The 26,136-nt window shown below is 41.5% G+C and overlaps 1 protein-coding gene across 3 annotated transcripts in view; it reads right to left on the bottom strand.

The window, feature by feature from the left end:
• Positions 1 to 728: 728 nt before the first annotated feature.
• shroom1 (shroom family member 1) overlaps positions 729 to 26,136 on the bottom strand; it is a 36,324-nt gene continuing 10,916 nt past the window's right edge. Inside the window, exons 2-9 of one of the 3 annotated variants that reach the window (XM_034889857.1) lie at positions 10,385 to 13,300; positions 10,087 to 10,273; positions 9,631 to 9,680; positions 8,531 to 9,178; positions 7,748 to 8,332; positions 6,554 to 6,659; positions 5,256 to 5,528; positions 729 to 2,763 (exon numbers count right to left, since the gene is read on the bottom strand). In XM_034889857.1, the coding sequence (XP_034745748.1) occupies positions 2,509 to 2,763; positions 5,256 to 5,528; positions 6,554 to 6,659; positions 7,748 to 8,332; positions 8,531 to 9,178; positions 9,631 to 9,680; positions 10,087 to 10,273; positions 10,385 to 13,095 (4,815 nt within the window). In that variant the 5' untranslated portion in view covers positions 13,096 to 13,300 and the 3' untranslated portion in view covers positions 729 to 2,508. Of the gene's footprint in view, positions 2,764 to 5,255; positions 5,529 to 6,553; positions 6,660 to 7,747; positions 8,336 to 8,530; positions 9,179 to 9,630; positions 9,681 to 10,086; positions 10,274 to 10,384; positions 13,301 to 26,136 lie in introns of those variants that run through there. The other 2 variants (XM_034889856.1, XM_034889855.1) reach the window with 2 other exon arrangements.

Genomic DNA, 26,136 nt, shown 5'->3' with positions numbered 1-26,136 from the left:
GAGGGAGAGCTTAATTTATTCACAATATTACAAACATAGAATTTACAGCTCCACACAGGCACAAAGACAACTCAAACTCAACGGAAAATAGTTGTGAAATAGAGCAGAAAAAGTGGATTTAGAAATGTCTCTTCTGTCATCCCACCAACTGGGACTCACTGTAAAATGTCTTTTCTTCTTGGCTTTAAAACAGATTCTGATCGCATCAGTGTTACACGGTTCCAGTATTTGAAACAAACCAATCGTAGTATGTCCATTTTTCTGCAACCTCGAAAAAACAACTCTTAGATTGAATCACAGAAACAAGAAATGACTCAAGAAGTGTTGAAATGTTTGCAAGTACTGTATGCACACGTAGCAAGGACTAAGTAATTATCCATGTGCTGATTCTCCTTTATGGGAGCGCTTTCCTCACTTTCTCCCCCACAGTCTCTCTTTCTCCAAAACGTTGCATACTTCAGGAATTCCAGCAGGCTGCGTGGAACAACATGAGAGTCCTTCTAACCCTTCAGCCCTGAGTCAGCACAAAGGCCAAAACAAACATACATCTGTTTAGCAAACTGAAACAGACAGGATAGTAAATCTCCAGAGAAATGCTTTAGGGGTGCTGGAAGAAATATCTTTCCAGTATTTATTTTACATTTTGAGTTAGTGAGTAAAGGTTATTTTTATATTGGGAAGAGGCTGCTAATAATGCTCTGTCTCAGTCAACCCATGCACTGGATAACTTTTTATTTTTTTTATTACGACCAACAGGTATTATTTCCTGAAGGACTATTACATTTTGATCACTTTTTGACTTCATAAGAGTTTTGTTGAAAACTTAAACAGCAAACTCTGAAAGGAGTTTGACTTTCTGTTCAAGAACTATTCTCTACACATTCTCTACACACATGAAAACAATCATTTACATTCATTATTTCAAAAACACACACACACACACACACACACACACACACACACACACACACACACACACACACACACACACACACACACACACACACACACACACACACACACACACACACACACACACACACACACACCTCTCTGATGCATCTGGTTGAAGATTGAGTAAAAAGAAATTAATACAATTACAACCACTAATGACAAATATTAATTTCAAACACGTGCAGTTTTTAAAATGTGAGATTTTCTTTTAAATTAGGGGAAAAGTCGTTTGATTCAAGAGTGTATTTTAATCCAGGGCTAACAAGAGCTTTTTTAACTACTGTGTAACTTTAAACAAACTTAAAGGTACAGATACAGTTTGTCTAAAAGGGCCTACACAGTGGAGGTAGAAAATAGAAAATGAGTTTAAGACACCTGAAGTGAAGATTGTGGACTTTCCTCTTTAATACAAAAGTATTTCAAGTATCACATGCCACGTTTGCCACAAAGGGACATTGGGAGAAAAAACTCTGTGATATAATTGTTGCTGATGTTATAATCTGCTTTAAAGAGATTTAGCACCTCCTTATAAGGAAGCATTCCAGCATGAAATCATCAAGACTTAACATTACGTATGAAATTAGCTGGAAAGGTATTTGTGCACAATCCTGAATGATGCTGGGTCTGCTCAAGTCCTTCTTTTAAAGAAAAAATATTTCAACATTCCTATTTAAAATTGAAGACAAAAGAATAGAAATATTATTTAAATGGATGGAGTAAGGCTTTCACTTTTTACTTCAATCTGATTTGAAGAAATGTGCATTTATGTATCATTAAAAAGTGCTTTTTTCATTCACCCTTTTTGGTTTTTAGTGCCTTAATTTTAAACACACACAAAAAAAATGTCTGCTGTACATTTTACTGACATGACCCAGTAAACCTCCCCCATCTCAGGCTTTGCTCTTTCACTGAACCCCTCTCACAGGTCAAAATACAATCTTAAAGCTTATAATAGATTTCCACAGGTGCAGATACAGGGCTGTAGCACTACCAATGTATTGAAAAAGGGAAGGACAGTTGCTGAATTGCTAACAAGGGACGCAAAGTTTCTACACAGCGGCTCTAATGGAAGACGTTCCACAGCAACATTAACATCAAGGCACACATAAAAACTGCTCAGTTATCTGGTTAAAGTCAACGGAAACATGTGCGACACATTAGGGAAAAGCCTCCAGGGCACACTTTGCAGATTGTGCAGACTGACACTGGGTGGAGATTGGGTGAGTGTTCTGGGCACCCTCGACAGATGACAGAAAGGAGCTCATCAGTCTTTATTGCTCATCTCATGTGCAGCCTAGATAATATGACAGGAGAGCAGCAAGAGGCATGGTGGGTTCCCCAGTAGCCCTGTCAAACTCTTTTAAAGAAAAAAAGAAAGTCCTGACAGGGTGAAATGGGTTAAAGACATCAGTTGGATCACTTATAATCCAAGTGAAAAGTACAGCCGAAACTCTCTACATGTCTTTTACAGTCTTTTTAAATAAGCCCATCCTCCTTTAAGGCAAGTCAAGAAAAGAAAAGAAAGGAGGAATCTGTGCTTTTGTGTTCCTCCCTTCACATATGCAGGCTGTTGGACAGGCCCTCCAGCTGCTCCTCTCCCAGCCTCTGCTTCTCCTCCAGGTCCTTCTGTCGGATGAGCAGCGAGGCCTTGGTCTGGATGAAGCGCCGGTAGTCCTGCAGCTGCTCGGCGGACAGCTGACGTGACAGAAAGGTGGAGACCAGGTTCTCTCTCCGGTCCAGGTTATCCTTCAGATCTTTGGCGTCCTCCCTCTGTTTGCACAGCAGACGGTGGCGACTGTCCAGAGATTGCTAAGTGCAGAGACAGAGAGGGTAACGAACATGAATTATACCTGATATAGTTCAAAGGTTACATTTCATCTCTCTGTTATTGGACTTTGAACCTTATTGTGGTGTTGGAATCATGCCTTGCAGAGCATTAAACCTGCTAAGTAACTCTTGCTGCGTGCAAACTTATCCAAATACAGAATTTGAGAGGACTATATATATATATATATATATATATAGCTATATTTCTTACCACCAGTGTCTTATTCTGGGTAATATTTTTTGTTTCACTTGAAGGTAATATGTTTGATGTAATGGAGAGCTGTAATAGTCGTAGGATTATGTTTCAAACAGCCAAAGGGCAGGAGGTGCAGTGTTTTCTTATGTCAACAGAGGGCAGGGTAGATACAAATGTCATCGAAACCTGGCTGGAGTTTCGGTGAGTCAGTGTAAATACCAGTGTTGCTGATAGCAGCAAGAAAATAAATGAGCCTCTAACAAGCCCTCAGTATGCAGCACATGCTTTTCCAGATGGACAAAGAGCCCTTAAGGGAGGAATCTAGAAATGGTATGAATCCATGCAAAAATAAATTGATGGTGTGAGTAGTGGGACGCATGATGAGACGGGATATTCAGAGAGGAAACGAAGCAAGGCACAGAGCTCAAGCCACATCCTGTGACGCAACTCCCGATGTTTGATATAAAGAACTAAATGTCTGACAGTAAATATGTTTGAATAAGGGGTATCTACCAGATGCAGCATGACAAAATTTAGGTTTATATGTAATAATAATAATAATAATAATAATATCAAGACAGAAAGTGCAGTACATCAAAAACAATCTCCAAATGTCATGAATGTGATAAAGCATTTGGCTCGAAAAACTGGCAATTAAACACAGATAAGATTTTTTGAATTCCAAACAGTAAGAAACCTTGACTCCATTAAAGTCTCCCGTAAACGTTTCCCAAGCAGCATGTGTTTGCTGTTCTAAAGTAAACAGAAAGAGAGTATAGCCGAGGGCATGGGAGCTGCCACACACGTCTAACACCCGTGGTCATCTTCATTCATCTAGATGCTAAATTAAACAAACACACAAACGCTGCAGTGAATCATGACATCCAACGTCTTGCTGACAGCAGGCCTTTTACTCAAAGGTATTAGTATGTGTGTGTGTGTGTGTGTGTGTGTGTGTGTGTGTGTGTGTGTGTGTGTGTGTGTGTGTGTGTAAACAACTTCAGAGGGAAAGACAGGAGACTAAATGGGACCATAATACAAAGAGCACGAGACTTTGCATGACAGTACATCAGTCGATTTCTATCAAATCTTATTTAACGGATTCAGTTGACCCTTAACCCCAGAAACCAGCCAGAGATTCATTCACAATATTAGGGCTCTCTGAGAGGAGGACACAGAAACGGCATGGATTTAGATCAGATTCATATGTTGATGTTTCGGCTCCGTGCGTTTGATACTTGTCTGATAGATGTGAATACTTAAAATGTATGTCATAAAAGGCTGCTAAAAACACAGCACTCAAAAGCCATACTGACTGAAAATCCAAACACAAACAAAAAGCAAACAATGGATGTTGTAAAAGGCGTATGTGAATTTGGTTGCATTAAAAAAGTTCTCTTTTTAGCTGCAGAAATCTTGCATTTCACAGGGTCATGGCTCGTTGTACTTAAGAAAGTTCCATCAAAGGGCATGAGATGGCAGGGCCGTGTTCACGCTTAGGGAAATGTGGAAAAGGCCGGATAAGGCGGTGGAGGCCTCGACTCCAAAAGAAAGAAAAACTTTAGTAATTCTGAGCAACAAGTTAGCGAAAAACGAGACATCATATTTAGTAGCGACAGCAGTAGATACAAAGCAGCAAATCAATCCAATGCATGGAATGCTGTGAATCATGCGGTGAACGCTGTATCCAGAGAAGGGCGCAGAACTGATGAAGTATATAGGCCTAGTGTATGTGTAGTGTGTATTTATTAAAACTAAAATAATGAAAATAATTATTTACAAACACAAAACTACTAATTTTGGGCAAACATGTCGGCTCTCAATAGTTTGTAAGAGTGCTCTTTTTTGAGTGTGCATAGATTCTGTTTTTACCCAAGAAAAAATCCAAAATAAAAAAAATATTTGTGAATGCCAGAATTGTTGTGAAAACAGCATAAGTGTTCTCAAACCCCACATGCAGCAACGTGCCCCAGGTTGAAGTTGCCCCAGGTCGAACCTGAAGCCACTGCGTCAAGGACTAAGCCTCTTTATATGGACGAGTGCTCTACCAGGTGAGCTACCCAGGCACCCAAGGACAGTCCCCGCTGGCAAGTGCATCCCCAACAAACAATTATGCAACTTATTTCCGTTTTTTTTAGCTGTTTATCATAGCATACAGATATTAAGACTGTCTCTAAGATAAGAGGTCTCTTAAAAAGGAAAAATGATCTTGCGATAGATCTTCAAAACCCTAATTTAGGAACCCACTGATCTCCGAAGAAAGGTTTTGGTTGCTCACCTTCTCCTCGGCATCTGTGTGTTGGTCCACGGTGCTCAGGGCATTCTGCACCCTGGCCAGCCGAGCAGAGAGGCACAGCAGCAGGTTTACCACCCTCTCCAGGTCTCCTATGAACAGGGTGTACCTCTCCAGCTCCACGGCCAAACAGCGCTCACGGACCAGCACCTGTAGGGCCTCTCCGTGGGCCACGTTCTGCTGAACCTCTGCCTGCAGGGCACAGCGCGTCTCTTCCAGCGAACGCAGACGCTCCTCGATATAGGACGCTAACAGACGCTGGTAATTCAAACAGAGGAAGTGATGCGTGAGAGATTTAAGGCAATGGTGCTACAGAAGAGATACACTTGGTTAAAACAGAGCCAAATGGGGAAAAAACGTGGATGAAAACATTTTAATTTACTTGAAAACTTTCTGGTGTTTACTGTCATAAGATAAAGGTGTAGTGTGTCAAGAGTAAATGTGGGAGGCAGTCAGGACGAGGGGGAGGTTATCTGCCAAAGCAAACATTTGGCAAGTGGGAGATAATGATAAGAAGCAGACAGTACATCATGTGATAAGCAGTGATGGGAATAACGGCATTATAAATAACGGTGTTACTTTTTTAAGTAACGAGTAATTTAATTGATTACTCTTCCCATGTTGATAACGCCATTGCCGTTACTGGCAGAAAGTGCGGCGCGTCACAGAGCTGTTTTTATTTATTTATTTTTAAATTGTTTAAATCAGACCAACTAGATCTCTGGGCCAAGAGGCAGAGACTTTTTTTCTACTGTTCTTCCCTTGTTAGTGGTGAGTGGACGAGACAAGCGCCTAAATGCTGACGATTGGCTGAGGTTGAGTACAATTTAATGGTAATCCAATCAGAGGTAGAGTTGGGCGGCTGTTTGAAAGGACGCATAGTCGGACACACAACGAACCACACAATCGAGTCAGTCAACAAGAGACAGGTATGGCGAGCCCAAATGAGAAGCAATACAGATCAAAAGATCCCAAACATCTATTGTGTTATTTGTATGGATCCACTATATAAACATAATATCTACATGGCATATGATTGGGGTGTATATGATTAGTAAAGAAATACATTTTTGGCTACACAAAGGTCTAATTTAGTAATGTCGTGCCATCTTTATAAAAAGGTTTGTTTCAGTTTTGACTGTGATTTTTTTTTTTTTTTAAATCACTTTCACCTCTTTGCCATGAGAAATTAATATATTTCATTGTTTGAAAAAAGTACACATTACTTGTGCTGTGAGGTAATTTGGACAAAAAACTGCCATTTTGCATGATTTAATAATTACCTTTTTCTCAGCGATGTCAGCTTTGCTCTGCAGATCTGTACACTGAGGTTTCAGGCTGTCAGGAACGGAAGGACAAGGAGGTTCAGCCCCTTCGACCGTTTCGGCACTAGAAAAAGAAACATGCTTAGGTCAAAAGAGCTTTTTTTACACCCCATAAAGTGCCACATATGGTGTCTTCCAATACAGTATAGTTTACCCTTTTTCACACATTACAAAAGTCTGAAATGCAACTGCAAATTTCTCTTTGTAGGTGTGCTTACACTAGCAGATATGGGAGTGCATGTACAGCAGTAAGCAGATAGACAGGTGGGTCTGTGCATGTGATGTCAGTTCTTTGGCATTTAAAAACCAGTATCAAATTTTATGAAAGAACATTAGGAATCAGTAATCATTAACTGAAAATGAACATGGCACTCTAAACACCATTTCAACTCTAAACTAGTTTTAAATATGCGATGGATTATTATTTCCATCTACACAGATTTGTATGTACTGTACAAGACAAAGTGTTATGTAATGTAGTCACCTGAAAGGATGGAAAGTAGGGCTGCACGCTATGAGGAAAATATGCAATACGCGATAACGTTTGTTAACATCGTGATAACAATATTACTTGCGATAAAACAACAGATTTTAAAGTGCACTCAGTTCTACCTTACAGTTGCTTTCAGCATTCTTCCAAAATACAACAAATTGATTGTTGAATTTAAAACCAATGACATCTTTTCAAACATTCTTATATTGAACAAATTGAATTTATAAATAACAGGCACCACTAAAAAAGACAGTTAATGTGGAGTTTTCTATTGATATTTTCGTTCAACTAATTCAAAGAATCTCAGTGTCTATTGCGATATGTTGCAACCTTTTGCGATATGTAAAGTACATATATTGCGCCAGTTGATATTGCAAAGATGATTAAAAAGAGATATATTGTGCAGCCCTAATAGAAAGCCAAGGATTTGCCAAATATTTTCAGTAGGGCTTGTTATGATACATTCTTATGCCCATTTCTGTTATTTTACACCTTTTTATTTTACCTATTCTTTTTTAGGTGTTCTCGTGGGGGTGCTGTCTTCTCGAAAACAGGAGCCAGTAAATTGCTCTCAATAGCGTAAACTAGTGTGAGTTTATTTTTAGCTACCACAACTGGTTTAACCTTTAAGCGTTGTGTTCCAGGACTTTAATGTTTACCTTTCAGCAGTTCCTTTCTGCTCCTGTTTCTTCTTGTAGTGCTCCTCCATCAGCAGCGTGTCTTCAGACAGCAGCTGCTCCATCAGCATCAGTGCTGTCTTACGATTGGTCAGCGGGTAGAGGACTCTGGCCAGTGATCGGTCGGCCTTGACCAACGCTTCTACCAGCTCCTTCCATTTAGGTCTCTCCGCGCTCTCCGTCTCTCCCTCTGGTGTTCCCCTCTCCTCCATCTCGTGCATTTCCCCTGACTTCTCATCTTCCATTTCTGGATTGTCCTCCTCCTCCGCCTGCTGACTGATGTCTGTGTCAGAGACGGAGGTGCGGGGAGACACAGAGCTTTCACTTGTCTGCGTTGGAGGGGCCGAGACGGTGGACTCATCGTCAAAAACGTTGTCTGTTAGCGGTGAAGTCTGGTGTTCGTCTCTGATCTCTTCCTCTGGAGGAAGAATCCACAGCGATGGATCTGTGGTGACGCCGCAGCTCAGAGACACTTCGTGGTTGGAATCAGGCTGTGGGGCGTCAGTGCTTGGTTCATCCACCGACTGCTCTCTCTCGGACCCAGTCAAAGGTGGAGAAGTCCTGACTCTACTGGAAATTAAACAAATCCTGGTTAGGAATCACACATGAATAAAAGTTCTTAAGAGTTTGTTTTAGTTCAGTTGATGGAAAGGTGATATATTCAAATGATGACAATGTCAGGGTGTTGTGCAAGACAGTGGCACATTCAATTAGTCAAATCATTTCACAGAGGAAATGCTGCATTTACACAGAGTCTCATCTTACCTGGAGCTCGGCCTGTTTTCACAAAGAAGCTTTGTCTGGGTGGGGTTGCACGAGGGGGATTTGATCCCCCTCTCACTGGTGACTGGACATCTGGGGGAAGGTAGGTCAGATGAAGTCTCACTGGACAGTCTACTGGACCTGATCTCATCTTTGACCGGACCTTGCGAACCAGAGTGAACCCTGGCCCGGGCAGAGGAACAGGAGGCTGCCGGCGAGGTGGATCGACTTGAGTTCCTTGTTCCTACTGTGGCATCTTCCACAGGTTCGGAGTTCTGCTTCAACGAAGACTTTTTCTGGATTTGGTTTTGTGTCTGTCCCTGAGTGTTCTTCTGACCAACAATCTCTGGCTCTTTTCCAGCTTGCTCTGTTAGATTTTGTTTCTTCTTCCCACCGTCCTGCCCCTGGGCTTCTCTGACTTCGGCAAAGAATGAAACACTCATCTTGTCTCCGTCTGGTCCTCCTGGTCCAGTCGAATCCCTCCACAGTTGATCTAGCTGCTCAGAACTTTTACTAAAGGCTGATGGTCTTGTTAACTTTGATGCCCCGAGCTCTTCCATGGACTTCCCCCTCTGCGCGACCACACGGACTCGCTGATGGCCCTCAGGGGGCGGCTTAATTAAGGAGTTCTCAGTGGCATCCGTCTGGGCACTGACACTGTCAATCGGTATTTAAATGTAAGCCATCAATTCATACAAACTAGGATTACTTTAGAACTTTAAAATCAACACAAAATCATAAATGTATCTATCAAATTTTCATAAGAAATTTCTTTAAAAGGCAAATACAAATGCATAATATAAGGGCTCTGGACATGTTTTCTTCAAAGACTGGCAATAATGATATGATATTCCCACAAATCGCAATATAATTTTGAGAAATAGGTCAACTCCTTCAAAATGGTTGATTCAATAAATCTTTTACAGTCAAGGCAAAAATTGTTTTAAAGGGATGCTGGTTTGCTGGAGCAGTTGGGTGTTGACTTTCCAGTGCCACAATGAATCAAGTTAAGATTTATAGTCTGTGCCAGAGCACACTCTCACTGACCTAATACTCTCGTGACCTAAAACACATAAAAATTTGTCTGCAGTGCTGGTACATACCTCCAGGTTTCCATAGTAACTGGTAATGGATCCTCTTCATAGTCAAGTGCCTACAGACCCAGAATCAGCTTTATTAATCAGGTATGAGGAAACATACAAGGAATTTGTTTTTGGGTCGTTTTGCTCACAATGTACTCACTCATACAAAAACAAAAACAAAACAAACAATATATACAAACTATAAACAGAAACAATATAGACAGGTTGAGGCAATAGCGCAGTGAAGAGTGCAAAATATGCAAGAGTAAATTATAATTATGATTGTTATTATAGTTATCATATATATATATCTTATATTACATTATGAACAGCTCTGAAATAGTTGTTTTTGAGTGAATTTTTTCTGACTGAACTGTTGGATTGTACATTTAATTGGATAAACTTGTAATCAGACACTAACTTTAACGTAATATGTGTTAATTGTAACTCAATTAGTCTCAATTTCAACAGACTTACCTGAAACGCATGTGGTGTGGATGTGGATCTGTTCCTGAGGAAACTAGGTGGTTCTGGCTGGTCCAAGAGATTCTCCACTGAGGCAGACTTCCCGTGAAATGGACCTTGACTCTCCCTCCATTTGGGTTGATTTGACTGGCTGGCATATTGGCCCGAACAAGACTGAGCTGAGAAGAACTGGGCGTACCTGTTTTTGAAGAATTAAAATAAAACACCTCAATGATTTGTCAATACAAAAAACAACAACATAAAACTATAAAAAAATGTTGCCCTCTGGCTCTGCTTCTTTGTTTCGTACCTGATTGAGCTGGCGGATGAGTCAAGGATGCGGCCTGCAGAGTGGGGTCTGTGGAGTTTCTTCTTGGTGTTTCTGCCTTCATGATTTCCTGATAGAGGCCTGGGACCCCAGTCAAAGGGTTTCTCCCCCAGAGAATGCCTCTGTCTGGATGGAGATGGTGTCTGAGGCGTTGGTTGCTGTGGTTCAGCCACTTTTTGGCCCGTCTTACGCTCCATGTACTCCACCAGGGCCTTCTGTTGCAGATGTTTTAAGTTTGTCTTTGAAGCACTAGAGGCTGAAAGTGCTCTACCTCTTGTCTCAAACATCTTCCGCCGTGCTGCAACCAGTCCCTGCTCTCCTTGCTGCACACGTTCCTCTCCCTGGCATTCAACTGCAAACGGGCTGTCCTTTTCGTTGCCAAATGAGCGGCATGCTGAGTGGATGGGTGCACTACCAAGCTGGTTGAGTTTCTCTGGTTCAGAGTAGCACATCTTCTTTTGCTCTGGAGTCAATCGCTTCCTGCCTCCGATACGTGCTACCTGGGGCATGGCCACATTCGCTGGTTTCCCGTTTTCCTTTTTCGTCTCTTTGTCCATCTCCTCCTGACTCTCCTTGACGTCTTCTTTTATGCTCCCCTTCTCTGTTTCCTCAGAGGTCACAGAGGGAGTGAGTGTATCCGTGGAAGTCTCAGAGTCCTGTGATGGGGTGAAGGTATGAATCACTGTAGGTCTCAGCTCCGGTTTTTGCCTGATACGGTGCGGCCATGACAGTTGCAGGTCTTTCCTTTTAAAGGACGTCTCCCTTAGGACTTTCGACTGGGCATCCTTCAGCTTTTCTTTGTAGTACTTTTTAAATGAGTCGTCCAGGGTGTTACAGTCAACAGAGATAACTTCCCCTCTATCGTTCTTGCTCGTGTCACTTTTTGGGGGTCTTTGCGTGTCGCTAGTAACCACGTCTCCATGACCTGTTTTGTCTGGAATTGCTTCCTTGCTGTTTATACTGAAATCAGCATCCTTTTTAGGCTGTAAGGCTGCCCTGCTGGCTCCGGTGAGGTGGTAAAGAAGCGGGGTAGTTTCTTTGTTTATCTTCTCGCTGGCTACATCGCCCAAAGGCTGCCGTTTCCCTCTCTTTGCCTGCTCCTCTCTCTTGTGTTGGTTGGGCTGTTCATTGTTTATCAGTGAGGTGAACTCTGTCGTTTGTTTAGTTGAATGTGGTGGGCAGTTTCTGTCGGGTCCACAGTAGAATATAGGGTTGTTGGCAGTGTGGCGACCAATATCTCGACTCTGCATCATGTTGATTTCTTCTAAACTGTCAAAGTTTAGAGAGGACTGCGTCGAGATGAGGGATAGTCTGTGATTCTCCTGATCCTGGCTTCTGGAGGACAGGTCCTTGCTCTGGGAAGTGAAAGTCTCTCTCTCATCTGGAATCACACCACTGGAAGATCGAGAGCTCTCTTGGAGAGGTCTAAACAAATTATCCATTGTGCTGTGACATCTTTCTTTTTCTCTTAGTTGGTGTGTCTCCAACCCAGTGGAGCTCTCACTCCTAGCCTCAGACCCAGATGCAGAGTTTGTCCTCATACCAGATTCAGACAGCTTACACACTCCCGTCACAAAGTAGAACTGACCCTTATGCTGGATGCTGCTATTGATAAAACTCTGACCAGCATTCCAGGGGCTGGCAGCTCGGCTTGGTTCTGAACCAAGCCAACCGTGGGCTGAGTGCGCCCTTTGGCGCTGACTCTCAAAATGTCTACTTGGCTTGTTGTGATGGTCTTCATTGTATCCACCACTGCTCGACGGCTCTCTGGGTTTCAGGTGCTCAGGTTGACTTGTTCCTAGGGGAGGTGATCGACTTAGGATGTTTATTGATTTCTGCTGCTCAGAGGCAGCCTTTTTATCTGTGATGAAAAGGTATTCTGGGTTTATCGCCACCTTTGTCTGATCGTTGGGTTGGAGGTGGGGGCGGTAGCTTGGCGGCTGCTGGGCCTGTGGCTGTTGTAGTTGAGAGCCCCTCCAAACTGAGTACACTGGGTCAGAATTGAAGCTTGATTTTTCTGTATCTGGGTTAGCCATTTCAGGTTTTGGGGTATTCAGATCATGGGGCTGTGAATGGAGTCGATTGTGGGATCTGGGTTGCTGTTGAGGCTGTGGCTGCTGTGGTTGAAACTCAGTACCCTGATGGTGAACCCTGCTGTTTTCCAAGTTTTTTGTTGCTATGAAACTATCCAGGCGTGCTGGGATTGGAGGAGGACGGACAGAAGGGTAAGCACCTTGGGATAGTGGCCCCAAATGCACCACTTTTTTAGAGAGTGCTTTGTTGTTTGTACGGAAACTCTCGTTGCCATTGTGCTGGTTTACATTGGTGCTGGTATTGTTGCGAAACTGCTGTGAGATAGCTTCCACAGAGCGATAGAGCTGGTCCATGGTCTTTGAGTCAGATTGCACAACCTGGGTCGGATGGTAAACAGACTTCACGTACTTAAGATCGGCATAGTGGCTGAAGGGGCTGGACTGTAGGTCGTCTGGGAGAAAGGGAGAGGGGTAGTCTGGGGCAGTGGACCCACCAGAGAAGGAGCTGTAGGCAGAGTCTCCTTTGCCGTGTTGGTGGTGGGAAAGTTGGTCGGCAATGCTGCTGTTGGACTTGGCTGGGGAGAGCCGGCTGACGGACAGGCTCAGAGGATGCAGGTCCAGGTTGCTCATTCTCTCAAAGTGGAAGTTGAAGGATTCCATGGAGGACTGGGGCAGATGGCAGGAAGGGAAGGGCGGGGTTTGTAAATGTGTCGTACGTGTATGTGCGCTGATGCATGTGTCTTCCTTGTGGGTGAAACGGGGGAAATTACAACCAACACATTTGCACCAGGTTGTCCGTCACGCTTGCCGCTAACTAGGTCATTTTGCTTCCTCCTTTTTGTTTATGCGGTCAGCTCAGTAGCTCCTGGGGGAGAAAACACAAACACAGCACAAAGTGGTTATCAGTCAGTCAGGCAAAATGTGTGTACAAACAGCATTTGAAAAAAACATAGAGACTGACCGATACTTAAATCATGTGGCTTTGTGTAGTCTCAACAAACATCTGATGACATAGAGGTTTTGATTGCTTTGCAATGCCATGACAATTTCACACAAACACAATTGTTTGTATACGATTGTCAACTTGGCATGTCCACTATGTTAACACACAAACACTCAACAGCACAACAGCTAAACCCCCATATCACTGAAAAACACCTTCATACATCATCTAACATGTATAATTTGATTTTTTTTTATTTTTTTTTAAATCAGCTACCCTGCAAAGACAGAAACTTTCCGCAAAGTGCTTTCTGCTCAAACACTATTAATATGCCAGAAAACATTAAGCCACCAGTGAAAAATGATTGTCTGGCATTTCTAGGTCAAATTCCTCTAGTAGAAAAATTATGCTCCACCTGTTATCAGTTGTAAATACAAATCATATACCTTCCACTGATTTTTTTACTTTTTTTTTTCCCCAGTAAAGAACTGTTTATGACTTTCCAGCAGAGTGCACATGGCGGTACCTGGCAACACCAAGGGGAAACTTTTTAACCTTTCCTAGTTATGACTCCAATGGTATTTTAACTCAGGTTTAAATCTTTATTAGAATAAAGTTTATTATACTATTATTGTTCTTCATTAATTTGGGATATATCCTGTGCTTTTTTTTGTTCACTCATTCCTTCTTTTTACAGGTCCCATGACATGGTGGAGCTGGGGGTGTGGCCTTGACCAACTGCCACTTTGCTTTTTTGAAAGCCATGATGTCTCTCTCTCACGTGCGGACCAAATTCTCTGGGTGGGCAAAGCAGAGGAAGGGGAGGTAACCTTGCCTCTCATGACTTCATAAGGGGAAAGATTTCAGATCGGCGCATCGGAGCTTCCATTTTTTAAAAGGCCGAGCAGGATACCCAGGACTCGGTTTACACCTATCGCCATTTCTATCCACTGAGGGACCAATGGCAGGCTGGGGGAACGCATATACGTAAAAAATGTAATGTAAAAAAAAAAAATACGTGAAATTGTCATGCCATGGGACCTTTAAAAGGTCAAAATGATTTTACAGAAAGAAATGAGTTTGGAATCGAAAGAAAACAAATTACAGAATTATGGCCAACAAGGTAGTGTCAAAATTAGTGAGCAACTAACAATTATTTTTATTATTGATTAATTGTTTGGTCAGAAAATGGTGAAAAATCACACTAATCACAAGGTTTTAAGTCATTTTTATGTTTTACAGCTCACACGGTTACAACAGCTTGGTTTTGTGGGGCAGTACTGTTAACCACCTGTTGGAGGAGTCTGTGCAATTTTGCATCGACAAGGCCTCTAATTAAGAGCCTCCAGGTTGCAGCACACACAAAAAAATGTCAGGAATTCCATATGGAGCTAGAGAAATCTGCTAGGATTAGTCATGTGGCAGATGTATAATGCCATTAGGAAACCTTTACAGGCTATTTTTCTGTGTTAGAAGCTGTAGCGTTTTGCAGATTGCTGTAAAGACAATGAATGTCCACAGTAAATATCAACCAATAGAATATTTGCATGCACCACTTAATAATCTTTAGGCCTAAACTAAGTTTGCGTTAGCACTTATTCCACGGGCCATTTGTTTGAGCTGGTATGAAACTTTTGATGACCGAAAACCAATTCACTTTAATCTTGACCTCAGTCTATGGTGGGTTTCTTCAAACTTCTCTAGTACATTTTTCACAAGTTTCCTTATTCACTGTAAAAGTACATAGACTTTAATAACTTATAGAGATGCAATTCCTACAATTCTGTCACACAAAGAAAACCTGCAACCATCATCAGTTATTCAAAAAGTCCTCTTCAGTCCAGAAACTAGCCCCTGCAAGTTAATGATAGGTTTAGGCTTCATGGTGGACTCTAATGACAGAGTAAATGTAGGCTTCTCTCTCCCATGACCTGCATGCTTCTCCATGACTTTGTCATCAAGAGGAAACTACATACCTGTTATATTAAAAGGGTTATGTTGCCAAACACTGCAGTATGAAATTTGTGTCTTAGCATTAATAGAGGTGCAAGAACTGTTATCTTATCCAGAAGATAAAGAATTCCTCAGGTAAATGGCCGCTTGGTAACTTAGACTGACAACTGAAATCTCCTTTGTAATCAATTAAAATAAGCAACATTTTCCCAGTATTGCAATGTTTATTGGACGAGCTTAAAAACCCAAATCAAAGATGATCCTAGGTGGTCGTTTTGCATACACACAAAACCCGCTTCCCTCCTTTCAAACTACAGTGTTAAGGATTCCATGTGTTTATGAAGGGCCTTCCGATCTGTGGTGTGTCTCTGTATGTGTGGTTTCCAGCCCTCCTCTTGCCTCTGCAAACAGAGAGAAAGGCTCCAAAACAGGGGAGCGCTGAAGTGGAAGTGATGGAGGGGACAGGCAGTGACAAAATGTACAGAGAGGAGAAAGGGAGGGAGGGAGAGAGGGAGGGAGGGTGAGGCAGAGGGTGACCGGCCCAGACAAATACCCTCACACGCAAACCACAACAACAAGAGACAAGATAACTGAACAATGACTGCAGGAAAGCTGAACACGGGTCGGAAGGCTGGATCAACAGTCACAGTAGCAAGTCAGACTGGGAGCTACTCAGAGATGTGTGAATGAACTTTAAGAAACTTAAGAGAGCACTGTTGGCAAGAAAGTAAGAGAAAAACTCACCCAAACGTTGAGTCTAAGTTGCTGACCTTCCTGATTTCCATTTGAAAAAGAAATAAGTTTCAACTTAAATAAGGATTTGCTGAATGATTTCCATCCATGTTTCACTGTCAGAACTTCTTTCTTTCTCTATGAGAGGGACCAGACCAAGTAACCAGGAGAGCTAGATATTAGAGGGAAGACTTCTAGAAAGTCCCTTCTCCCCCCACAGAGACCCGAGGCTGCTTAGCGGGAGCCACTGATTGGCCAGCCGATGACGTCCGGCTCTCCGATGCACAATGAGCGCAGCGGAGGGAATATTTCACTGCCGCAGATAGCTGCTAGTGCTGCCGGCCGCCTGAACAACAGAGAGAGAGGGCAGGAAAAAAAGAGGCCTCGCATTCCTGGCTGGCTTCAAAGACAGAGCAGAGACCGGGCGCCATTCATTCCCAAGGCCCTGAGCCCGGCACATGGAGACTAGCCAAGGCAGGAGGGAGGACGGTGGAAGGGAGGGGGTAGTTGTGTAGGGGGCTGGTGGGTGGATGGGTGACCTCCCAGCCTCCACCCCAAAAAAAACTGTCACAAAGACTAACTATCCCCCAACATCACCCTCAATTTCTCTCTCATTCCTAACAGCTATTAGTCTCCCCTGTTTTCTTCTTTTCTTTAAAACCACTTTAAAACCCTGGTATTGCCAGTTATAAAGAGCTAGCCTAATCAGTAACCAACTGCAGAGATGTCTAGTAATATCTTCTGCTGTGAGACTGATATGTGGTTCAGCAGTACTGTAATTTATTGTAGAAACATTGCGTTTAATTTGTGTAGTAATTGCCATCCCACTGATTGGAGATTTTCGAAGGTAAAAGAATAGCTATACACAATGTGATAAATGGAAAATTAAATTGATAATGACACTTTACATTACATAACAAAGATTCAGTGACAAGTATGGTAACTAAAAATAGAGTTATTGGTACCTAAGATTTAAGCATTTAAAAACACAGTTTGTCTACTTCACGGGTCAAACCTGCTCTCAATGACACCATCAGCATTCAAAACTTCTGTGTGATTGTCTAGTGTCGGACAAAGACACTAGTTGCCCTCTCTATTTTTTTTCTATGGTGGCTGGCAGTGCTCCAGCCCAGTGACGCAGAGTCTGTGTTACTGTTAGCACAGTGTCCGACAAAGTGGTTCAAAGAGCAGCATCAATCAGTACGTCTACATGCACACCAATATTCCACTATTATTCCAGATATGACAATACTCCAAATTTGATACGTGTCATGTGAACAGCATATTCCGGTTGGATATTCCAAATAAGGCCTTTTCTCGAATATAGCATTTTCCGATTAAGACACGTGGGTTATTCCGGTATTATTCGGGCTTTAGAAGCAAAGCTGCAGACCTGATGAGAAGGAGAAACACACCAACTTTTAAACATTATCATGTTTTTGGATATTCACACACACACACACACACACAACACACAACACACAACACACACACACACACACACACCCCGAGAAGCTGGTTAAAAGGAATAAAAAGAGGGAAAAAAAATGTTTTGCACAACTACATGTAAACGGGAATATAAGTGAAATACTTACTTTCATTGGCCGGAATAAGGGCAAAAAACGGAATATTATGTGCACGTAAACGCATTCAGTGTCATGTTGTTGGTTTTACTGCTGACTCCACTTGATGACAACATAACCTCTTTGTAATGGACAAATGTACATCGGACTGAGAGATGCATTTAAACCAAATTATAGAATTCATGTGTAGATTTGATATTAGTTTTGAAGGTGCAAAAATTAAAGAACACCTGAGCTGTAAGAGTAATACAGGTAATAACTACAGCCAGACCTTAAGCTGTCTGCCTTATTGAGTCTCACACAGGCATCATTTAACATTTGTATAAAGTACTCTAACAACAATATCAAATTTAAAACAAATACTACCTGATCACTTTGTGGCCAGCAAAGAAGCTTTCTTTTATTGTGAAGGCTGATACCCAATTGCTGTGCTGGACATTGTGAGAGAGATCAGCTGATTTGCTTTTACCTTTAAAATAATGTACAGCATTTATGTCACTTAAGTCACTTTCCACACGTAATTACAAGAGAGCTCCATAACAGGGGCTCAACATTAAATAGAGACCTGTAAACAAGGATAAGCTCATGGCCACTTTCTGCCTGGCTACTGAGCTGAGTACTACACCATGGTGGTGGGGAGGACAGAGTATGACTTAAGAACAGTAAGAATTTAAAGACCATTTGTTTTTAAAAAGAAATCCAACAAGGTCAGAGAAGGTGTCAGGCAAGGACACATCTTCGTAAAGAATTTGATTTATAAACCAATACGTGAGAGAGAGAACATTGGGCGAGGCTGATAGGGAGAGAGAGGAATGAAGGGTGGGGGGGTTAAATTCTTTCAGATTTCTTTTCTTTTGTCTTCCATTGGTTGGTTCATTATGTGTTCCAGCGTGACCTTCCCAATGCAGCCACGAGACTGGACCACCAAGTGGCTTAAAAGGAAAAAGGCAGAACTGATAGAGAGATAGACAATATAGAAACAGCAAGTACAGGACCATAAGAATACGCAGCCAAACCACAAGTCTGAAAGGTAAAATGACACAGATGAGGGAGAGAGGAAATTCGGGGCCTGTAGTGACTGATGCCATGGTAGCAAGCCAACCAACTAGCAAGCCAAAACCAGTAAGCTTGTTAGCCCTGCTAAATCTGCTGATTGATGATGGGTTGACGGACCTCTGACTGAGAAGTTAAATGGATTGTTCCTTGAAAATACTGCTAGCCCTGTTTTTCTCAAACAGAAGCATTCACTAGTGAGTAATTTAACTAAATTAGACTCAGTGGAACAACTAATACACATAAAAGAATGAAAAACTGTTTTAATTAACAACATTAATAATGGTTGCCATCCATTTACTGTTAGTGTATGAATACCTGCTTCAAAAACGTATTTTAGAGTGTTTAGTGTTTAGTGTTAGTGAAAGACTTAATTGAAAATAAAATGTTATACACTTTATTAATCCAACGAGGGGAAACTACACTTTACACACAGGCCTGAATTACACACACATTACACACAGGCCTGAATTACACACACATGCTCAGGACCTTAACATGCACGAATGGAGAGATGTCAGAGTGGGGGGGCTGCCCATGGAAAGGCGCCCCGAGCAGTTGGGGGTTCGGCCTAGCTCAAGAGCACCTTGGCAGTGCCCAGGAGGTGAAGTGGCACCTCTCCAGCTACCAGTCCACCACCATACTGTTGGATTTGGACACACTAGTTCACCATAATCTACAAAACAACTACTTGCATGTCCCTGTTCTGCAGGTATCGTTTAGAAGAAGTCTCCCATCTAATCCTGCCTTGGAGTTGGAGGAAGAGTTATCTAGCTGATGTGATCTTACCTAGATACTGCACATGTGCAACTACCAACAAAGATAGTATAGAAGTGAGATGTCTCACTCTGTAGCTAAAACAGAGACCTAAACACACAGGGTGAAAACAGGATCTGCAGCAATGTGCAGCACAACAAAGATAAGTTTTTTATTTTTATTTTTTAAATTAAACCATTGATGCCTATTCTGGTACAACCTCAAAATATACTTATGAACCTCAAAATGAGCATAATATGGCCGCTTTAAAATACATAAAAGGGAGGCATCACACAAGCAAAAACACTTCACTTCTGGACTCAAGTCTCCCACTAGACCTGAAAGACATCATTCCTATTGTCCCCGATCAAACAGAAACAGAGAGGAAGCCGTTTTTGAAAAGGTGGAAGTGGTCGGGTGTAGAGCACTGACATAGAAAAGCATCTATTACCGGGAAAGGGAAAGCCGTGTTGCCATGCGATATTATCACCACAACGCCTGCACTGCAATTACTCCTCTATGTGTGTGTCAAACACAGAAAAAGACAGAGAGATTCAGCATGTCTATGTGTGTGTCAAACACAGAAAAAGACAGAGAGATTCAGCATGTCTATGTGTGTGTGCAGTGGTGAGAAACTGTGGCTTGGTATTGCTGGGCAGTGCTCACATTGGTGTCTAAAATCTCTAGCTGACCAACACAAGCTGTCACACTCTAATAAGCTCTGCATTCCAGCCTTGATCTGGCCTAAACTTCACATTGCTACACCTAAATTAACCAACATGTCTACTAAATGCATAATAGTGCATTTGTATCTACAATACCAGCTTCTTCTGTAATTGCAGGGCTGCAAATTGCTAACAGCCCTGCCATCTGTGTTAAGCTTCTAGTTAAGAAATAAATGCTTATATAATGACACACACCCATACACACAAATGCAACCGGGTCAATAAGAGTGTATGAATAACATTCTCCTTTATAAAAAAAATAATAAAACAACAACAGTTAAGCATTCTTTATCCTCTCTGGTCAAACATTAACCAGGAAATGCACCGGACCTGGCCGCTTCAAGCTTTAAAACTGAACACAGGGCTCTGTCAATGATACACTTGTTATTATTCTGAGAAGAGAATTACTTTTGTATTAAGGACCCCCATGGGGGCTACAATATGATCTAGACATGGTGAGTTTAATGGGATACTGTAGGAATTCCGCCGCACTAGAATAGTACAGGGCTGCAGGGGATGGGATTTTTGTTCGAGTGTAGGTGCGTTTGGTCTAAAAATGAGCCGTGCAAATTCATTATTAATGCAGCATATTGTTTTCAGTCTTTGGTATGTGTATTAAAATCTGAGAACATACTGATCTGGATCAAAGTCACATGTAGAATGCTTATAAAACAAACAATTATGGAAGCAATTGGACTACCAGAAACTGGATACCAAACTGGTGAACAATGTTTGTTGTAAAAAAAAAAACATGCGGAAAAAAAACACGTTTTCCTTGATAAGAAAGATGACCCATGCCCAACACACACCTGACCTTAATGCTGCGTTCCAGGCGACCCGTAACTCGTGTTTACACAACCCTCTACCCGTGAAAGTGCCCTGGAACAGCTGTTAAACCCGTAACTTACCACTTGTGAACTTGTATCAGATCATTTCCCCTCGTACTCCCAGTTACAGGTTTGACGTCTCACACACATAAACAACAGGGTCGACCCCTGTTGATGCTACAGACGCTGGTGATTAACAGTGAGAAATTGAAATAAATATACATAAATAGACAATGTAACCTTGTGATCAAAACATACACTACTACAGGTTATGTTTATTAAATGAAGCCCAAAAAGAATTGCACACTAGAAATCTAACGCTATCGCTAGCTAGAAGGGTTTCTCGTGACTTTGCCTGGAACGTTACCAAATCGTGTTCGTAACTTGAAGTCGGAATTTACGGGCTAAAAATTGTGTCTGGAATGCAGCATAAGGCTCGAGGATGACATCAGTTTCCAAAGGATACCTTATTTAAAGCAAACGTGTGATACCACCAACAACAAGGCAGCCACAGTGACAAAAAGGGCCAGGGCAAGGAATGTATGAAAGAAGGAAAAACACAGAAAGTGAGAAAAAAAAGAGAGGCAGGGCCAGGCAGGAAGCTTAGGACAAACACCACAGGAAACAAAACACAATAACAAATGACCCTCTTGCTCTTTAAAAGGTGGAAAAAGTCTCAATGACTGCATCATTTCGGGGGGAAAATGTATACTTTAAAAAAAGCAGCTATTGTTCTTGGATCCCCCAATGCCTATTTTAGCTTAGGCCTCATCTCTCCACAGACACACTGTCTGCAGCCTAAGCAGGGCAGAACATATAAAGCTTTGGTCTTCACCTGAAATTCATTTCTTTGGGCAACATCTGGCAACTGCCTTCCACTAACTTTGCTTTGTTGCGTATGTTTTTTCCTGTACTCAATTGTTTAGTCTATAAATGTCATAATAATGACAAATGTGTAACTGTGAATACCCACAGCAGTGTCTAACAAACCGAAATTAAGACATTAATTCACCACTCTGTACTCTGTATATATATATATATATATGTATTCTCTTTTTTATACAAACAGGCTAAACCAACATTTGACATAGTTGTCAAATGTTTGTGTAACCTGTTCAGCTTTGTTGTCCTTGTTTTTTGGCTGTATGGTTATTTCTGTGTATGTACTTTGAGAGCAACAACCTGTAAGTGTTTGTGAGAGTCGCTGCTGGTTAGGCTCAGCTTGTGTCATCTCTTGCCTGTAGCTCTTTGCCCTGCCAGACTGCATTAACCATCTCTACTCTGTTACATAATGACTTCACCAGGAGCACATGTGGTTGAGCACAGAGGTCAAGACTTCCCAGAGAGACACAGACTTTACAGTACATGTGTTGCTCTTGTAACATAACCCATCATTAATTAATCTCATAGTGCCTTCTATGTCGTGATTAAGGGTCTGTAGTAACTCTGTATCGTTTAAAGCCAAACAAGCAAAACCAATAAAGCAGATCCTAATAACATGAAATACCACAAGAGGACAAATGCCATTAATAAACAAAGTGATTTAGCATCATTAATTAGAGCACGTAAAAGGGTTTTGGTTTGTGTTTTGTAAAATGTTGATAAAACTAAGCTAAGCAAAGAAGTCCTACTGCAAATAGACAGAGAAGAAAACAATGAATTCTTTGTGGAGGCTGTTATACAGGGTACATGTATTTGCCCATTCCAACTATTCATTGGTACTCATGGAATGTATTAATGCTGGTAAAATCCGGGCAAAAGCTGTGACTTATCACACCATATGCAAACTTGTGTGGCATAAAGGTCATACAATATGTTGTTTTAATGACTGATGTTCCGCTTCCTGTGAGGATGTCATTGTTTGCCGTGGAAATACCTTAGTTTGAATGTACAGTGCCTAGTGTTTGTTAAAAGACAATTTTTAATTTCAACAGCAGGATTAACATAGTTTGTTATAGGTCCTTTTTTAAACAGCACTGGAAAGCAATATAAAAAGACAAGCAGAAGCAAAACGTGTACTGTACCACTGTGTAATACTGCACCTTAAAAGGAAGCTTCTATTTGACCGTATTTTAACCAATCTTCAATTTTCCATAAATTCTAGTTGTTATTTAGTCATACTTTCTTTAAGCCTGCCTCACACTTCTATTTCTGTTATTTCTATGCCGACACTGAGATAAAGTAGTGGTAATTATCACAATCTTTTTTGTATTTACGGTTTAGCAATATGCAGAGAAAAAGGTAAATATAATAACATTCAATATGTCCTAACTTAGCTTTATGACCAAACACTAAATGGCAAAACTAATTGCATTCCTCAGCCTCAGCTATACTTTATGTTTAGGGCTAATTAAGTGCTGTCATTGTGAGCATGTTAGCATTTAGCTCAAAGCATCACTGTGCCTAAGTACAGCTTTACAAAATGATTCACTGCATGGCTCCACAGTCTACTCTCGCAGACAGTAACACAGTTTATGCTTTCTTCACACAGTTTCAGGTCCTTGAGAAAGAAGAGAAAGTGACGGACAGTGAAACTTAACTTTATAGTTTGTCTGCCAGCAAATTTCAAACGACTAACAATATAAAAGCCATACAATAAAACAATTTACTATCTGTACTTGGTAAGCATGGTGACAATTTCGCTCAGCAGGCCGACCACCTGACACTTTATTGCGGCATGGCACTCTGACCCTTGGTGTCTTATCACTGGTTTGGTTGTTTGGCAGAGGCACACGGAAAGAAATGTGCTTGATAAGCAGCTAGGACAGGTACAGTAAAGCAAATAGGTTGTTATATTCAGTACACAGCCCTCAGTTTGACTGGTAAATAATTATTATGCAATGGCAGTACTAGATCTCTAGTTGCCAGTTTGACTAGTAGTGAGCCTTGTTTTCACACAACGCTAAGCCTTTCTCCTCTTAAATTCTACACTATTGCTTGTAGATATTGTAATTTGTGATAATCCCTTATATAACAGATGCTCATCCGTGTCATGATCTCACCAATCAATTATTGCCCCGTGGAGACAGCAGGTGAAGATAAGACAATAAGAGAAGCCAGCGGGACACTTACTGGTAGGACAACTACAGTGTGCATGTAGGAAGGCAGAAATATAAACCTGTGGGGTTATATTCAATGAAGCATTGTAGTAACTTGTGATTTAGGGCTGAAGTAGGGCTGCAACTAACAAGTATTTTCATTGTGGATTTATCTGCAATTAATCTATAGGTCAGAAATATGTCACAAGTTCCAAGAGCCCAAGGAGATGTCTTTACATATGTGGATTTGTCCAACTAACAGTCCAAAACCCCAAGGACAAGCAATTCATCATCATAGAGGACAAAAAGAAACAGGCTTGGACGTTGCGTTTAGTAAGACATCCCGATTATTTCATATCATAAGACTTTACTATATCCCAAGTACAACGTTTTAGTTTTAATACCCATTACGTAATGGTATTAGACATTTAATCTGGCAGTGAAGGGGGAATATGCAAGGGAAGAAGTACCAGATTAATAATGTGCCAAGGGTGGGTAAGCACCAATCATGAATGCATGAATTGCTAATAAATGTTTAGCAATAGCACTGAGTAACAGAGCACACTCAGTTGTTCAGCTGTTCTGACATCACAGTCTTATCCAGACATTATATACATTTAGCTGTAACAGATGGAAGTGCTATGACTATAGCCCTGGGTAATTTAGATATTGCACACCAACCATGGGAAAACACACAACTTTATCCCTATCTTTCTGCAGTCACACAAATCCTAAATCCTAACATCAACACACTGTCATTATCACTTTGAGACACTCAGACAACATAATTAGAGGTGGGTGTTTTTTAACCTCCTGTAATCATTCAAACCTCGTGGAGTGGCCAAAGTCAGGTTACAGTACTAAATGATCTGCTGAGCTTCAAGACAAAAGCATTCCTGGTATGGCTTTATTGTTCCCGAGACCCGTATACAAGGCAATTACAGCAATGAATGGACATTTCTAGACCACAGAATGTAATAGAATCTATCCAGGGAGTAGTTTTGAAGAAAAAAAAAATGTCAGTCTTCAACAGCAAATGCACAAAAAAAAATACACTGCACACTGCAAGGTGTAGGCATCAAGCAAAGTGGACAGTACATCTGTCCAAACTCCTGTCTGCCTTTGTTAATCACCCTGCACACCCTTGCAGGTGTTTCCAGTTACTTTCACTAGTCCTGCTCAGGAGAAGGTGGGTGGGTACTAGGTGAGGTTAGCAGACTCCACGCACTGCCCATTGCGGGCCAATTAATGATGACTGATTTCCACTTGGAAGCTTTGATCCAACACACCCTGCGCACACTGACACATTCCCAAGACGAGGTCAGATCAGTCCAAGAAAAACCACCGGTGTGGGTATAACATGGGTGTGCAGCAGGACCTTAGTATTTTAAATTGCCATTCTTTGCTTTCTTGTCGAGAGTTAGATCACAGGATAAACATTTTTTTCCCACCAGACATTTGCACTAGTCATAGTAGGAAAAGCTCAGGTGAAATTGATAACATGTGTTTATACTTCATGTTATTAATACCCCCGTGCTTTTCAGACTATAACATGCCAAAATGTCTGCCAGGAAAAAGCTTTATCGATAACACTCTTTTGTCTGTAAAGTACTATGAAGCTTCAGACGCCAGGAAGTTAGCTTAGCTTAGCATAAAAACTGGAAACAAGGGAATACAGACAACCTAGCTCAGTCCATAGTTGAAAGAAATCCACTTACCGGCACGTCTATATTTTACTAATTACAAGGTTATGGATTTTTTTTCTTAATATGTAAAAAACAGAAATAATGATCCCTCTCAGAAAGAAAGCATATAAACACATTTACACTTACACAATACATTTTAGTCATGAGTCATCAACTCAGCGGTCACTTTAATAGGTCACATACACAAACAATTTTACACTGATGTTAGAGGAAAAGGCTCAGGAGTCATTCATGCAAAAAGCTCCTGCTGTTACATGGGCATGTCTGTGACATCATGTCACGGTGACGTCTGAGAAACGGACAAAACAGCCGAAAACAAAAAGAAGGAGGAGGATAAAGGGGTCAGAATCTGAGACACTGTATATCATCTAATACAGTATGATGA

This window comes from Etheostoma cragini, chromosome 13 (genome assembly GCF_013103735.1).
Source record: "Etheostoma cragini isolate CJK2018 chromosome 13, CSU_Ecrag_1.0, whole genome shotgun sequence".
Lineage (NCBI taxonomy): Eukaryota > Metazoa > Chordata > Actinopteri > Perciformes > Percidae > Etheostoma > Etheostoma cragini.
Note: the sequence above shows the minus strand (reverse complement) of the source record. Positions and strands in the feature narration are given on the sequence as shown.